At 58.2% G+C, this 15,986-nt stretch overlaps 1 protein-coding gene across 12 annotated transcripts in view; it reads right to left on the bottom strand.

Moving 5' to 3' along the window:
- PHLDB1 (pleckstrin homology like domain family B member 1) overlaps nucleotides 1-15,986 on the bottom strand; it is a 47,844-nt gene that overhangs the window by 27,457 nt on the left and 4,401 nt on the right. For all 12 annotated transcript variants that reach the window (XM_043480731.1, XM_043480733.1, XM_043480735.1 and 9 more), the window contains exons 2-6: nucleotides 14,336-14,416; nucleotides 13,560-13,683; nucleotides 12,469-12,639; nucleotides 4,145-4,270; nucleotides 1,112-2,457 (exon numbers count right to left, since the gene is read on the bottom strand). In XM_043480731.1, the coding sequence (XP_043336666.1) occupies nucleotides 1,112-2,457; nucleotides 4,145-4,270; nucleotides 12,469-12,639; nucleotides 13,560-13,683; nucleotides 14,336-14,395 (1,827 nt within the window). In that variant the 5' untranslated portion in view covers nucleotides 14,396-14,416. The remainder of the gene's footprint in view (nucleotides 1-1,111; nucleotides 2,458-4,144; nucleotides 4,271-12,468; nucleotides 12,640-13,559; nucleotides 13,684-14,335; nucleotides 14,417-15,986) is intronic.

Below are 15,986 nucleotides of genomic sequence, written 5' to 3'. Positions count from 1 at the left end.
CACCTCACCCAAAGCTGTCCCAGCCTCCTCCTTCCAAAAGGGCTCCAGACAAACCTCCTCTGTTCTGACTCTCCTCCTTAAACCAATCCTTGGGTCCCGGGGCCCCCAGGGACCCTGCTTTCCTGCTCACAAGGGAAAGACGCAGAAGCTATTTCCCTGTGCATGTGCTCCAGGGTATAGACACCAGCCAGAGCCCCCAAGCTCCCTGCGCTATCTGGGGAATCCCAGCCCCCACCCAGCTCAGATGCCATCTCCAGGACAGCTGCCCAGAGCCACACCCAGCCCCCAAATACACCCATGCGTGCGTGTGTATGCGCGCGCACACACACAATTACTATCACACAGACTGGTCACGGATCAGCCGGGGCTGCCTGTCGTGTTTTCTCCTTCTCCCCCCATCTCCAGATGATCCTGCATAGGCCAAGGTGAGCAGCTCCCACCCATTGAGAGAGGCCAAAGAGAAACAAATGGCAACCCACTCCAGTATTTTTGCCTGGAAAATTCCATGGACAGGTAGTCTGGCAGGCTGCAGTCCATGGGGTCATAAAGAGTCTGACCTGACTGAGCGACTAAACAACCACAACAACAAAGGGAAGCCAGAAAGAAGGACCAGAGGCTTTTTTAAAGAAAAGCCTGGAGAAGACAGGAGAGAAAGACAGGAGGTATGGGTTCAAGTCCAGTTCTGCCAGGACGTGCTGTGTGACCTTGAACAAATCCACTCCCCTCTCTGGGCTTCAACCTTCTAATCATTAAGCCCTGTGTTCTCAAACTGAGAGGTACAAGCCTCATCCTAAACATGGTGTGTTTTCCTAGAGCTTCCCTGTATTCCAATTAATCATGTGAAATGTTAATTTATACATGAAAACAAACACTGTGTTACAGAATAAATGCAAAGTTAGCATGCATTTGAAATAAGGCCTTCGAGACTTCAAAGGAAGGGCTTCAGGGGACCAGAGCCTTGGCATCCAGGTCACTGTGGTGTACCCTGGAAGTGGAGAAGCCTGGGAAGCCCAGGCTCTGTCCACGCGCCCCTCCCTCCTTGCCAGCTGGCCCACCCACACCCTGGCAGAGCGCCTGTCGTGATGCCCGCAGCCTCCCTGGCATGGCTCACCAGCCTCTCCATCTCCTGCTCCCGAAGCCGCTCTTGGCGCTGCCGCCGGTGGTACTCCAGGAGGTCATCCTCATTGTCACTGATCTCCGTGATGCTGTTTTTCCGCTCCCGGGTGATGGGCACCCGCAGGTCCCCGCTGGAGAGCTTCCTCTGGGCGCGGGGGCTCTGGCGGGGTGAAGCCCCTGTCAAGGAGCCCAGACTGTAAGCTGGGCTCAGTCTGCCGCTGAAGCTGCCCTTGCGGGGTGCTAGGGACTCCCCGAGTGTGGGCGAGGGGCTCCGTGTCCTACGGCCCCGGGCCCCCAGTGTCAGGGAGAAGTCCTCCGGTGAAGCCCCGTGGGCTGCCCAGCGCCGGGAGCGGGGGCTCTCTGCCACGTCCCTGGTTAGTTTGGGATCTGGGGCGGTCCGGGCGGGCATGGGGGAGAGAGCCCTGCGGGACAGAGATGGGCTCAAGGGAGGCAGTTCTCTCATGCTGTCCAGGCCCCGCCGGCCAAGGCGGGGGCTCTCTGGAGGCTGCAGGGTGCGGGTGGCTGAGCCATCCGAAAATGTTCGGCCCACCAGCTGGCGTGAGGGGCTGGTGGTCAGCACCCGCTCAGCGCCTGGCGGCTCCCGGAAAGGGCTGGGAGGGCGGTCCTGGAGCGTGCCAATCTTATTTCGGGGTGCAGGGACTGGCGGCTGGAACTTGGGGCTGCCGGGAATGCTGGTGGGCGGGCCCCGGGCACCGGAAGCAGGGTATTCACTAAGGCTGATCGCCACCACGGGCAGCTGCCCACCCGGCCGGGGGCTCTCGGTGGCTCTGCGGGCCTCGGCCAGGACAGTAGCTGCAGGGCTGTCTGTCAGCAGACCTCGGAGACCAGGGCTGGGAGGCCTCTCGTGACCCCCCTTCCTGCCCAGCCGGGGGCTCTCGGAGGGGCGAGCGCCGCTCGGTCGGGACTGTGGGGGCTGCAGGGCCAGATGGTAGCTGGAGGACCGGGCGGGCACCAGGGGGGGCAGGGAAGGTGCTGGTTCCTGCCCGCTGGGTGAGTGGCTGGCACAGCTCCCACTGCTGGCTGGCGAGGAGAGTGGAGAGAAGGCCGGAGAGGTGTTCTCATAGCTGGAGCCCACAGACATGGCGCCGGGGCTGGTTGGGGGGGACAGCAGGTAGCGCCCGCCATTGGCCATTGGTGACAGTGGGGATGTGGCGGCAGGCTTCTTGCCAGCAGCTCCAGGCTCCTCTAGCACCAGTGAGTCCATGATTTCCTGCAGGTCCTTCTCAATAGAGCTCACCAGGGAACTGTGGCTGCCACAGGCGGAGGGTCCCCGGGTTGCAGGCTGAGGGGTGTGGTTCCCGTTCACCAGGCTTTCGGATTCTGTGAAGGGAAATGCAAACAGCCTCAGGCCCCATCTTCACCTCCTGGGCCCTAGGGAGCTGCATATACACAAGAGCCGGAGCTCCCCACCTCCTGCTAGCAGGGCGGGGCTGCCAGGGCCCTGGAAAACCAGCCGGCAGTTCTCAGTCCTGGGGCCAGCTCTGCCCCTGACCTGCTGCTGCACCACCTTCCCCAAGTCGCCTGCTCTTGGTTTTGCCTTCTGTACAGGAAGAATGCTCCTCTGGCTCTAACATTTTATGACTTAGGACAGAGCTGGCAACAGTGATGGGCACCTCTAGGTTCCTCCCTGCCTTGGTTTCCCCAACCTCCTTGACCTCTCCTTCAGAAAGGGCAGGCACGCATTTTACAAAGAGCAGGGGGCCATGCTAGGGAGCAGGCCAGAAGTTCCAAGGGGTCCCCGTTTATTAGGACATTAGCGCCTCCCAACACGCAGCAGAGACCCAGGAAAAAAAAACACACACACATACATAGCCTCCAGGGCTGGGTGACAGTGTGTACAGTAGCACTTTATCCAATCAGAGGCAAGGGAGGGGCCTGGCCCTGAAGGCCAGTTCCTGAAAGCCAGGCTGGTTAGCAACTAGGTGCAGCTCAGGGCCTCCAATTAGACCATTAAGCCACGCCAGCAGGAGCCTGCTTTTGTCCTGCCCCAGCCCTCATCAACCAAGCAGGAGTCTCTGGAACCACTGCCCCAAACAGCTGAGAGAGTGGCATGATAATTTAAGGTAGGGTAGAGCTACCCAGGGAGTGGACTGGAAACCCAGGCTTCTGAGCTCCCAAGAGTCTAGTATACAGGAGGCGGAGGAGAAGGGAAAGCCTCTGTAAGCCTGAGTCTGGTCCAAAATTATGGGGACTGTGTGGGACCAAGGCAGAGGGGTTGCCATGGATACCGGTGATCCCAGTGACCATGATCTTTCCTCAGATCCCCAGGCAATCCATTGAAACCACTGATGCCAGCCCGCTCGATGTACCTGACACAGACGTCCACCTGTCCCAGTACCATGATGACCCCTGTCACCCCACAGCCATCTGCAAGCCTGTGCAAAGGCTGGGGTGGCAGGCCTAGGGCAGCCTCCTGGTCTGCACCCCACCCCCAAGGCAGCTGGGCTGAGGCGGGGGCTGTGCTGGTTCCCTGGGACAATCACCGACTCTCCTCTAGGGATCAGTAATTCACACACAAAGTGCAGCTGCCCCACTGAGTCATCAGCTGGCATGGCCTGGCATGGCCTGGGGGCGGGGCAGAGCCCAAAGACACGATCACAAGCAGGTGGGGCCCCCCCGCCTCGAGCTTACAGCATCTCAGTCTGATGCTTCCTTCTGCCCCCTCAGGCCACCCTCAAGGGTGAGGATCCCTGGTGGTGACATAAGAGGGTCAGGGTCCCGGACACTGAGGTGGCACCGTCCAGGGCAGTGGGACACAGGCTGGCAGAGCACCCCCATCCCTCAGGCACGTGATTCTCCCTAGTTCCAGCCAAGCAGCACTTCTTGGATCTCTCCCCGTGGCCAGACTGCCTGGCACTCTCCCCCAGTGGCCCATGGCAGGTGGCAGCAAGCCCAGATCATGAGTACTGTCCCACCCTGACACTACACGTATGGCTGGAGTGGGCAGGGGGGAGGACTGTCCACGGGGTGCCACCAAACCAGCCACCTGCCCCAACTGGGTACCTACCTGGGCCAGGACCGTAGTGGGGGCCAGGGGCCCGGCCCCCTGCCGGGATCATGCTCTTCATCCACTTGGCTTCAGCTGGGTGGTTAAAGCGGAGGAAGGTGGACTGACCCAGGCACAACATGCAGCCTGCAGAGAAAGCACACGCTCAGAGGGGCAGGGCAGGGCAGGGCAAGGCTGAGGCAGCCTTCCACCCGCAGCACCGGCAGGCTCACCCCAGACTCCGAAGAGCCATCCCCACCTGCACTCCCAGCGGCCACATGGTCCACCCCTGACTCAGCCCGTGCCTGAGGCCCCAGCCCGGCTCCACAGCACACGGCCCCATAGCACACGGCCGAATGGAAAGAGCCCTGGCTTGTAAGTCCTAGTCCTTCATTACCACCTGTGAGATCTTCGGGGAAAGTCATTTCACCTCCCTGAGTCTAATTCTCTCAGCAGAAAAATGAGGACAATACCACTGCCTTGCAGAGTTAAAAGAGACAGTGTATGCCAGTGCTCTGTCAATGGAGAAGGTTCTCCAGAGAACACAGACCCCCACGTACCCCAACCCAACCTGGACTCGTGATCCATCTATCTGCCCCTTGGGTGGAAGGGTCAGTTCGAGATCTGACTTCCAGGATCACAAACAAGCTCTGAGATAGGAGACGGGGAAACACACCATGGATCCGTCAGGTGCCCCGGCCACCCTTTCTGACCGTCGAGAGCGACTGCTACCCTCTTTCTCCCTGTCGAAGCATTCTGTGGCCTGACATTGTTCCGCTCCATGGACTCTCCTGCAGTGTAGCCAAGCCTAGGCCAATGGGCCCAGCCTCAGCCAAGCACATTCCCAGGCAGTAGACACAAGCCCAGTCCTGCCCAGGAAGTGCGAGTGCATAGAAGGGGGAGGGCATAGGGGAGTCAGAAAACGTAGCCAGGGGCACTGGGAGTGTGCACGGCGACAGGTGTGCCCACAGCACCTAAGCCTGTCTGGCAGAATTCCTCTTCCCGCCACACCAGGGGCTGGAGCGAAGAAGATGCTCCGTTGGGAGAAAACAGAGACCTGTGCTCTCTACCACCCACCCTTCCAATCTGTCCACATCCTTGGCCCCTGGCCCCAGGCTCCTGTCTACCCAATCTGCTGCCACCTGGCACCCCAAGCTTCATGCCAGTCTGAGCTAAGACTGGCAAGGAATTCTACATTCCTGGACGCTGAGACAGTTCAACTCAGGTAGGCCACAGGGGCATGGGGCATCCCGGGCCACGTGGGGTACCTTGGCAGGCCCCCCACTGAGAAGCTCAGCAGCCTGTTGGGGGGAACCCTGGATATTGCCATGGATGGGGGGCTGGCAGTCTGAGAAGCCCACAGCAGATAACATAGTAGACAAAACCACCCACTACATTGGTATACCCACCGGCCCTCCCAGGCAGGCGGGCACAAACAATTCTAAAGGCTGATGGGTGGTTAGGAAAGGAGGGAGCCTTCCCTGCCAAGCCACCAATCAGAGGAGCTGATCACAGAGTGATTATAACCGGAATAAATATTAGCCAGCCACACCGTCCACCTAATTACAACCACAGCTGTTTCAGACAGAACCCTGCCATTCCCATCCCCCTCCTTCCAGCCATTTAACAAGCTAATTAATGATGAGTTCACAGGGTCTAGACAGACCTACTCAACCCTAGGTTGACTGGGGGGCTGGGGGGGTGGGGTAGAGGGGGGCAGCTCAGGAGCCTGACCACACAGTCCAGACTGGGAAGGACTGGGGAGTCTGGGTAGATTCCAGCCCATCAGTGCCAGGCCCACCCAAGGAGGCTGTAGGCAGGTAGGAACCCTCAGCTCTGGCTCCTCTAGCTGTGAGTCCCCTGTCCCTTCCTCTGCCCCTCACCCTCCTCTATACAAGGGGTGTGGCCATGCTGCCTCCCGGGCTATAAATAGGTGATGCCAGGCAGCAGAGCTGGATCTGTATTAATAGAGCGGGCAGGAGGGCAGCAGGACTGATTGTAGCCCAGCTCCTGCCCAAATTAACTTTCTATTTGCACTCAGGGGCCCCAGGCATTGCCCCTGCTCTTGTCCCGTGCCTCCAGGGGCCTGGCCAGCCTGTTTCTGGGAAGAAACCTCCTCTCTGCTCACTGCTGCCTGGCACCGCCAAAGGTCAGCCCACGCAGGAAACCCCAGAACCCCTCCTCATCCAGGCAAAGTTGCGTTCCTGTCCCCCCTCCCCAAAAGGGCTCAAGGCCCAGCTGTGTGCAGGTGGGTAAAGGAGCTGCACATCTGGAGTGGAAAAAACGGGGCCAAGGAGAGGGTGGGTCCTTTCTCTGAGAGATGCACGCTGCACACAAACACACCTACACACTCAGAAACACACAGACTCACCCAGAGACAAGCAGGCTCACACACTCAGAGCGACAGTCAATGCCCTGCTGGCCACACAAACAGAATGAACTGACCGAAAGGAGGCTGGGTGTGGGGAAGACGGGAGAAAGGGCCTTGGCTCCTTCCATCAGAGACCCCTCTTCGCCATAAGCCAGGCTCCCCTAGTCCTAACCGGGAACCCTCTACCCCGTGGAGAGGCAGGTCCCACGGAGGGGACCACCGAGCGCGGGTTGGGAAAGGTGAAGTCTGCCCCGCTGAGGAGTGGCCCCGAACCCAGACGCCCCACTTGGATACGTTCAGGGCTCGCTCTCTCTCTCTCTCTCTGACACACACACACCCGAGTCTCGCAGCCTCAGGCTCCCAAAGTGCGGCCGGGGACCCGATCCCGCTCCTGGCAGGCCTCCCCACCCCCTCCACGCCCCTCCCAGCCCGAGCGGCTCCGCGCCGGGCTGCCGGGGCTGCGGCGGCCCGGGGGCTGAGGACTCACCACCGAATTCGGACCTCCGCACGGCTCGCCCCCGCTGGCCCGGCCCTGCAGGTCCCCGGCCCGCCCCGGGCCTTTGAGGGGGCGGGCCGACCTCCCGCCGCCGGCTCCCGGCTCGGAGCGGCGAGGCAGCGAGGCGGCGAGCAGCCACCAATGCCCGGGGAGGGGCGGGCCGGCCACCGGCGGCGGGGGAAGGGAGCCAGGAGGGAGGGACAAAGGAGAGGAGGAGGGGAAGAGGAAGTGATGGAGGAGCGGAGGGGAGCGGGATGGAGGGCGCGGGGCGGGGCGCGGCGGGGGACGCGCCGACCGAGCCCGCCCGGGGTCCCGCAGCCCGGGGCAGGGGCAGAAGTGCGGCGGGGAGGAAGCGTTCGCGCGGGAGGACAGAGAGAAGGAAAGGGGAGGGACAGACACAGAGGCCAGAGGGTGAGCAGCCAGGAGGCAGAAGTGAGGAGAAGCGGGGGTCTCACTGAGAGCCCTCTGAGGTGAGAAGTCACCAGACGCCGGGCAGGGGCCAGGCCAGCCCCCAGGTCAGCGTGGGCAGGCTGGCCTCCGTGACAGCAGAGGTTAAGCTCTGACATTCCACGGCTCCATGTATTAGAGAGAAGCCGCAAGCCAGTCAATCCTAAAGGAAATCAACCCTGAATACCCAGTGGAAGGACTGATGCTGAAGCTCCAGTACTCTGACCACCTGATGTAAAGAGCTGACTCCCTGGAAAAGACCCCGATGCTGGGAAAGATGGAGGGCAGGAGGAGAGGAGAAGGGGGCAACAGAGGATGAGATGGTTGGATGGCTCATCGACTGGATGGACATGAGTTTGAGCAGACTCCGGGAGATAGTGAAGGACAGGGAATTATGGCGTGCTGCAGACCATGGGGTACACAATATATTAGAGAGAAGAGTGAAAGTCCCAGGAATCCAGCCGGGTCACTGGGTCCAGCTGTGGCCCTCAGTCTACCACTGTGACAAGTGGGAGTTCAGGGCGAGGCAGGGCTCTGTGAACAGTCTTGAGTCTAGCTCCTGTCTCCACACTATACACCTCTTCCTCTGCCCCTCTGGCCCCCACTCCCCACACTCCCAGCAGTTCACCTTACCCCATGACCCAAACTGGACCCAGGCACTGGCTCTTCCAAGTTAGCCTATTTCCTTGGGTTCCAGAAGCCAACTCACCCCTTCCCAACCACAACCAAGTGTGCAAAGAGCTCCAGCAGAGCTGGCCCACCCCAAGGAGGTACCTTCCCATCTGGAAAGAGTGCCACCCACCTCTGAAGACCCTGGGACCATGCTGAGGTTCTGGGCCAGGCAGGTACTCACCACCCAGCCTCAGTCCCAGAAAATTCCTCACATTCCAGGACCTGGCCTCTGGACACCAGAACCTTAAGGCACGTGCTGTGTTCTCTCAGACGTCCTCTGTACGCTCAGAGCTCACACAGTCCCACACACTTCTCTCAAATACACACCAACACCTGCCCAGCCAGATACCACTCACGCTCTGAATCACACAGACACCCCAGTTAATGTGTCTCATACACATTTATTCTCCAGCATACAACCCCTCAGGCACCAGTCCCTCTCTTGGTTCCACACTCACTCAGCCACAGATAGCCCTTCACTCAGCCTTAGAGAGACTCTGAAATCAAAAGTCCACCTCCTGGGACTTCCCTGGTGGTCCAGTGGCTAAGACACCACATTCCCAATGCAGGGGGCCTAGGTTCAATCCCTGGTCAGGGGACTAGATTCCGAATGCAGCAACTAAGACCTGGAGTGAAAGTGAAGTGAAGTCAGTCGTGTCCGACTCTTTGAGACCCCATGGACTGTAGGCTACCAGGCTTCTCCGTCCATGGGATTTTTCAGACAAGAGTACTGGAGTGGGTTGCCATTAGTAGCCACATAAATAAATATTTTTAAAATATTTTTATTTATTTATTTGACTGCACCAGGTGTTAGTTGCAGCACACCGGATCTAGTTCTCTGACCAGGGATCAAACCCCAGACCCCTGCACAAAGTTTTAGCCACCAGACCACAAGGGAAGTCCCAATAAAGAAATATTTTTAAAAAGCCATTTCCTTCCATGACTTAAAAAAAAAAGTCAACCTCCTTAGAGAAACAATCAAACAATTTTTCCACCCTCGCTGAACACCTACCCACACTGCCATACTACACACACACATACACACACACACACACACACATGCATGTACACGCATGCACACACTCACATGTGCACAGGCAGCTCATTCCCCTTCTGAAGGAAAAAGGAAAACCATATAGGGTCAAATGCAAAATAGGGGGAGGCTTAAAAAAACCTTCTCAGGAAATGTGATTCATCGGTCTGGAAACTGTGACGGCCAGCTGGACAGACCCAGACAGACCCAGAGGACACTGCCAGGGAGAAGCAGGGCAGCAGGCAGGCACACACAAGTGGGGAGCTAGGAGCTTTTGCTTTTTCTCTCCTTCCTTTGAGTTTTATCAGTCGAGATCTTTATCAGTCTCATCACAGAGGACAGCCGAGGCTTCCCTCCCATTTCACAGAAGGGCTAACTGACAGCTGGGTGGAAGAGGAAGCGGTCCATCGTCCTGGATCCCAGAGGGAGGCAGCTGTGTTACTCAGGAATCCTGGCTCCAGCCCCATTCCAGGGAGCCTCCTGGCTGGCCCTCCCAGAAGCCCCTACCCACCAGCAAGGGGCCTGGGGAGCGAAGGAGACTCGGAGGAGGCTCAAAGGCAGGGGCTGGCAGCGAATGGCTCCGAGAGGGTAGGGGACCTTCTGTCTAGACAGCCTGGGCCCCGAGCTGCGTGGCTTTCTGGGTCCTTCCCTACTGGGTCTCCTCCCGGATCTTTCATGTGGTCTGGCACTGTGGTCTCAGGGTGGGGCAGCCTTGACCCAGATTGAGATTCCTCCTCATTTCCTTGGTCCTCTTCCCAGCTCCATCCACCTCTTGCTCTGTAGAGAGAGGGCCGCCTGGGATGTCCCAAGGTACCTGGGGACAAGACTGGAAGCAGGATCTTCCCAGTTCCCTCCCATCAGGGCCCCACGGCCATAGCTTTCGCTCAAGTTGTCGTTGGCATCTGTTTTCTGCCAGCTTCCCCCCCACCCCGCCCCTGGCCCAGGCATATTCCTGCTCGAAGAGCCTGTCACTGCCACTCTCCTCGTTATGACGTGTGCCTCTCCAAGTTGCCTATGGCTGGGCACAGTGCCCAGAATGATGCAGCCAAGGACCAGCCCAGCCAGAGAGGGCTCCTTGTTATTTCTAGGGTAGTCCTCTGGTTTTTCAAAGAGGGGGTCCCCCACACACACCAAGACTGGATCAGGGAACAAGACAGGGAAAATGGTTCTCTTGCACATATGCCCACAGATAGGCCGGTGGTCAGTGAGTTCTCCTGTCTTCACAGGAGCACACCCGTGGACGGTTTGGTACCACCAGCCCTGAGTTCACCCTGCCCCCTACTTGAACACTGTGATCCATAAACACAAGGAAATACACAAACACAGAGATACACAAGTCCAGAGTCACAAACACATCCGGAGACACATAAACACACTCCAGTCACACAGACACACAGAGATAGCACTTGCACCCCGAGCCACCCAGTTTCCAGGGAAACGCACTCCCAAGAATGTCCGGAGTGGGGCCAGGCAGGGCTGGGCTTGGGGCCTTGCTCCAGAGATGAGACAAGGAAACCCTCAGCTCCTGGAGCCCAGGGGAGGGGCAGTGCTGGGGAGAAGAACACCCGTTCCTTTGTGCCTCTGCCTACCCCTCCCCAGGCTGCCAAGCTTCTGAGACAGGCTAGCCTAGACAAGGCGGCTGTGGGGTGGGAGGCAGGGAGAGGGAAGGGGGTTTAGGGTCAGGAGAGAGTGGGAGGGTACATACTTGGCAGGGTGGGCTTCTGGCTGGGGAAGAGTTGAGGGTCACTTGGGCCACAGGAAATGCCTGAGAATTCCATCTCAGCCCAGGCCCTCCCTCTTCCCACAGAGCTAAATGCTGCCCTGGAAAGGCCGGGCGGGAGAGACCTGCAGAGCATGGGTTCCTCCACCCTCGTCCATTCGTGACAGCACACAGGGGCAGAGTGTTCTTGCCTAGGAACATGAGGGATTTGGGGGTGGGCTCTTGCTCCGGCCTTCTCTGAACGCTGCCCCTGCCTCTCCTTGCTGCTCTGCTGTCTCGCTCTCATGTACCCAAATCTTGGGGAAGATGCTGTCTTGGAAATGGAAGAGGAGGACGGTCTGCAGCCAGATGGCAGCACAGCCAAACCCCCAATTTATGGGGGCCCCCCCTTAGCTGGAGTCAGATAAGAGGGAGAGATAACAGGCCCTCTGGAAGAGACGCGGGCCTGTTTGCTGCTGGTGGTGGAGTCAGCTGTCCCCTCCTCACACACCCCCAAGGGCAGGCAGGCTGGGTCTTCTGGGTCAGCCTTGAAGGGAGAGACCCCAGGGGTGTGAAGAGCAGGAGAGAGGGAAACAGTGGAGCGGGTGGGATTCCCACTGCCAAGGAGCTTCCAACCAGTCAGAGGTGTGCCTGTGCTTAGCGGCTCAGTCATGTCTGACTCTTTGCGACCCTATGGACTGTGGCCCACCAGGCTCCTCCATCCATGGGATTTCTCAGGCAAGAATCCTAGAGTGGGTTGCCATTTCCTCCTCCAGGGGATCTTCCTGACCCAGGGATGGAACCCACGTCTCCGGTATCTCTTGCATTGGCAGGTGGACATTCTTTACCACTGAGCCATCTGGGAAGCCCAGTAAGAGGTAAGAGTCCCCAGAAAACACTGCCAGGGCATTGGTCCTCCTACTTAGAGCCAGGCTTAGTCCAAAGCTCCCATCCTTTACGGCTACCAAGCCCACTTTTCACATCCCCCTAATATGATGCTTCACTGTATACACTGATGCCCAGGGCAAACACACCTGGTCTATCAGGGTGCTACCTGGGCCAAGCCCTTCCTTACCTGCCTCATCACCATAGTAACTGGAGGCCCAGTTTTTAGAGCTCCCTTATACAACAGAGAGACCTGTTCCTTTGGGAAACAGAGTGGTAAGGACATTCGTGACCCAGACGCTGTCGTCAACAGTGTTTTAACAGGAGTGAGCGTGCCCTCAGATTTTTTTGCCCTTGTCCCATCTCCCTTGTCCTGCTCTCCCTAACCTCAACAGCTTTCTAGAACACCTGCCTCTTGGCATTGTGGAACCATGCCATTGTTCCCCTCGTTGCTGCTCCAGCTCTTCTCCCCTAACAACCATTAGCGACCACTGCACAGCTCCCCGTGTCCTCTGAGAGCAGGCAGCGCAACCTCTTCTCTCTCTTCCCACCACAGTGTGAGAAGTAGGGTTGCTGTCGGGGGTTTTGAAACGCACCTGATCCAGATGCACCTGAGCACCCCACCCCCAACTTGGCCACTCAGGCAGTTACCATGGCAACCAAAACAGCAGACTTCCCCTCCACCTGTCACACACAAGCTTTTAAACAGAAGCTCCCTGGCTTCAGGGCAGTCAGACCTTACCCTGAGTGAGCCGAGTGGGCTGCCGGACCGGGAGCCCATCAATAGTGCAGGCATTGCCGCAGGGGTAGAGGGTGAGGGTGCCCCGCAGGTTCTCGATGTAGCAGTGCTCCGGAGCCAGGCCTGGACCCTGCAGTGAGATGTCCCTGGCCGCAGAGCCAATCACGGTCCTCCCTGAAGACAGGAGGCAAGTGTCAGAGGGCCGGTCCAGGTGGAGGAGGCAGGGAGGGGCTGGGAGGGCCACAGTGGGACTGCCATCTCCTACTCCAGGAAGAATCACTGCCCGCCCCGTGGGGCCCCTGAGCCTGGTGGAGACAGTGAGGGGTAGGAGCCTGTCTCGGCCCCAGAAACAGGAAGGCCCAGAGGGCACAGAGGATCTGCAAACTTAGTAGGAGCTTCTTCTGCAGAATTTCCTTAGTCCCCCCAAGCCCCCCTCCCCAGGACCTTTCTCTCCTTCCCTAGCCTCCCCCATCTTTTCTTCCAGCTCTCCCTCCCCTCCCCTCTCCTCTCCCTCCCTTCTGCCACCTGCAACCCTTGCCCTCCTCACACCCCCCCTCTCCCCAGCCCCTGGAGGGAGAGAGCTCCTGGACTGGTATTTGGAGAATGTGGGGAATGTAGTATCACCCGGGCAACAAGTGCAGCCAGGAGAGGAGACAGGAAGGGCAGAAGCTGCAAGGTGGAGGGGGCTGTGCCAGGGCCTGACTCGGAGGTCTGCCCCAGGCCCATCTTGCCCATCTCTCCAGCTCCACCAGCGCCTTCTCCCTCTCCAGGCATGGCCCTGGAGCGGAGTCCCCTTTCTTCTTGGCCACACTGGTTGCCAAGAGCCATGCGTTCTCCTATTTCAGGGCTCTCCTCCTGATTTCTAAGCTGATCTTTAATCCTGGTCATGGAGCCAGATTAGTCTGGGGAGGCACAGACAAGGGAAGCAAGCTGGGGGGCGGGGTGGGGGGGGTGTTGTGACATGGCCTCCCATTTGGGGGAGGTGAACACTGTCAGCAGGTAGCAAGAGGGGCCCCTGCATGCATGCCTGGATTCCCAAGCAGGAATGTCTGTAAGGATGGAGGGGTGGCAGGCAGGATGCACCCCAGACTCACCTTCTTCCAGCGGCAGAAGGGTGATGGCTGTGCTGAGCCGCCCGCTGCCCAGGCTCACCAGATGGGGTTTGTCCGTCTGCACTTTCAGCCCTTTGCCTGTTTCGATCAGGTCCAAGGGTCCTTTCTGTAGGTGGTGGAGGTAGGGGATGAGCATCATGAGAGATTTCAGGCGGGCACCATACCACCCTAGTCCCAGTCACACCAGCACTCTCTCCAGCACCTACCCTCTCTAAAGGGCTCTGTAGGTGTACAAAATCTTGTGCAGAGCGGTATTCCATTAAATTGTAATTAGATCTGAATCTAGGCCACTAACTCGTCCCACTGGATTTATCTCGCGTCTTGGTTTAACTGCCCCTTTTATCTATTAGGACAGAAACAAGGAGAAAGTAAGGAGAGCTGGGAGGTGCTTGCTAAGAGTTGGGGGGGCAGTTACTATAGAGGGGACCAGTCAAGACTCATCCCTGTAGACTTGTCCATGGCAATCCACTTGGCCACAGCTTGCCCCTGTTAAACTGAATTACAAGAAAGGGCAGGGCGGAAACAGCTACAGCTCCGAAGTTGAACTGTAAACCACTTCCTGACTTTCAAAGGGTATTTTCTGGGTGAACCAATTAACCTAATTCAGCTAAAGACTTAGCTGTGAATAGGCTTGGGACCTGGAGAAGAGCATGGAGGTAGTGTGGCTATCACCCTTGAGCTGGGACCACAGGGAAGGAGAGGAGCTGACCTGTCCTCACCAGACCGCCCTCTTGCCCCATGGCCCCCACCTTGCTCACCTGCACCAGGGCCGGGGTCTTACATCCAGGGCCCACCTGGTTCCTATTGAGAGTGTCCATGTTCTTGGGGCCCCAGAGCTCCTGTGGACACAGCAGAAAACAGGTGAGGCGAGGAGGCCAGGGCAGAAAGGAGCAAGGAGTGGGTTCTGCAGCAGTGTTCTAAAGGCAGGAGCAATGGCACGGCGGCTCCCAGCAAGCTCCTGCTGAAGGAGACCTGGAGGCAGTTCAGGAGCTTGGGGGGTGGTGGGGGCCATGCGGGGGGGAGGGGGCGGTGCCACGTCTTCACCCAAAACACAGGTCAGCGTGGATGCTACCCCACCACATCGGCCCTGACCCCCCCCCCCAAACACACACACAGAGCGCCCCCCCCAAAAGTCCTATAGGGCCCAGACCATATGGTCTCTCTCTTGCCTCTGACAGCCAGGACCCAGGCCTTGGCAGTTGAGGACGCTCGGGCATCAGAAGCCATAAGAAGGTGGGGAAAATCTACCTTAGAGAGGAAAGCTAGCTCAAGGCAGCCCCTCCAGGGACACTGGTAGACAGGGGGCCCCAGGCAGGTGGCAGGGCTGAGCGGGCGCTCCTTTCCACAGCCTCTCCCCGTCTCTTTCCCCAGGGGTCTCAGAAGGATGTTTTCTTAAAGGAGACACGAGGGGGAAATGCCACGATTACTGCCATCTCTGTCTCAATTCCTGCATCCTCTCCTCCCCAGAAAGCATCTTACCCACCCCCACCCCCACAATCAGCAAAAATAAAAAATAAAACCCCCAGTGGTGACTAACACTGAGAATATAGGACTCTTGGGTTCTCAACCTGATTTGGTACCGTAGGGAGCTGAAGTCCTTAGAACCAGAGGTAAAACAGATTCCAGAGCTCCAGAGCCTTCCCCATCCCTCCCTCCATGGCTCACAGCGTTGGCACCTGAGAACTGTGAGGAAGGAGCTTTGTGTTCTAATCTGTGCCTACGTGCCCATCCCTTGGCCAACTTGCTGAGGTGAGAAACTTCCTATTGACTGCTGCAATGTTACTGGGGAAGCTGAAGAGAGTGTGATCACAGGGAGGGAGGGAGACCCAGGAAGGCAGGGTTCCCTTCCACTTTCTCTTCCAGCCATCTTCTAAGAGACTTGGAGAGGAAGTGGGGCAGGAGCCAGCATTCCAAGGAGTGTCTGACCCTGGCAGTGGGGCCCAAAGGTCTTAGCAATAGTGTTACTAATTTTACCCTCCCAGCTTCCACCCTTCCGGACCTGGCATGCATCGTCTCCGTCACCATTTCCACCCAAGCTGGAGGAAGAGAAGCTGGAACGGGGGCCTAAGGCCCACCCCAAGTCTGCCTGGGAAGAGGGAAGGCAAAGGCCGTTAACCTACAGCAAGGCGCTAGCCGGCCTGGCACCTTCCCAGGAGATCTGGCGGGGGGCGGGTTGGGGGGGAGAATTTCCAGGGACAAAGATGGCACTACTGCTTCTTTCAACTGAGGGAAGTCCTTCAGCTTTCTGAGGGAGGAGAGGCAAGACAGTGAGTTGGGGATATAAGCGTATATAAAAGAGGGGGTGAGAAAAACAAAACAATGAACAATGGTGAAGGAAAGGCACCACTGGGTAGCGGAAAGAGCTTTAGACTGGGATGCAAGAGCCTTAAATTCTAATCTTGACTTTCT

This window comes from Cervus canadensis, chromosome 11 (assembly GCF_019320065.1).
Source record: "Cervus canadensis isolate Bull #8, Minnesota chromosome 11, ASM1932006v1, whole genome shotgun sequence".
Classification (NCBI taxonomy): Eukaryota; Metazoa; Chordata; class Mammalia; order Artiodactyla; family Cervidae; genus Cervus; species Cervus canadensis.
This window is presented reverse-complemented; position numbering and strand designations above follow the sequence as displayed.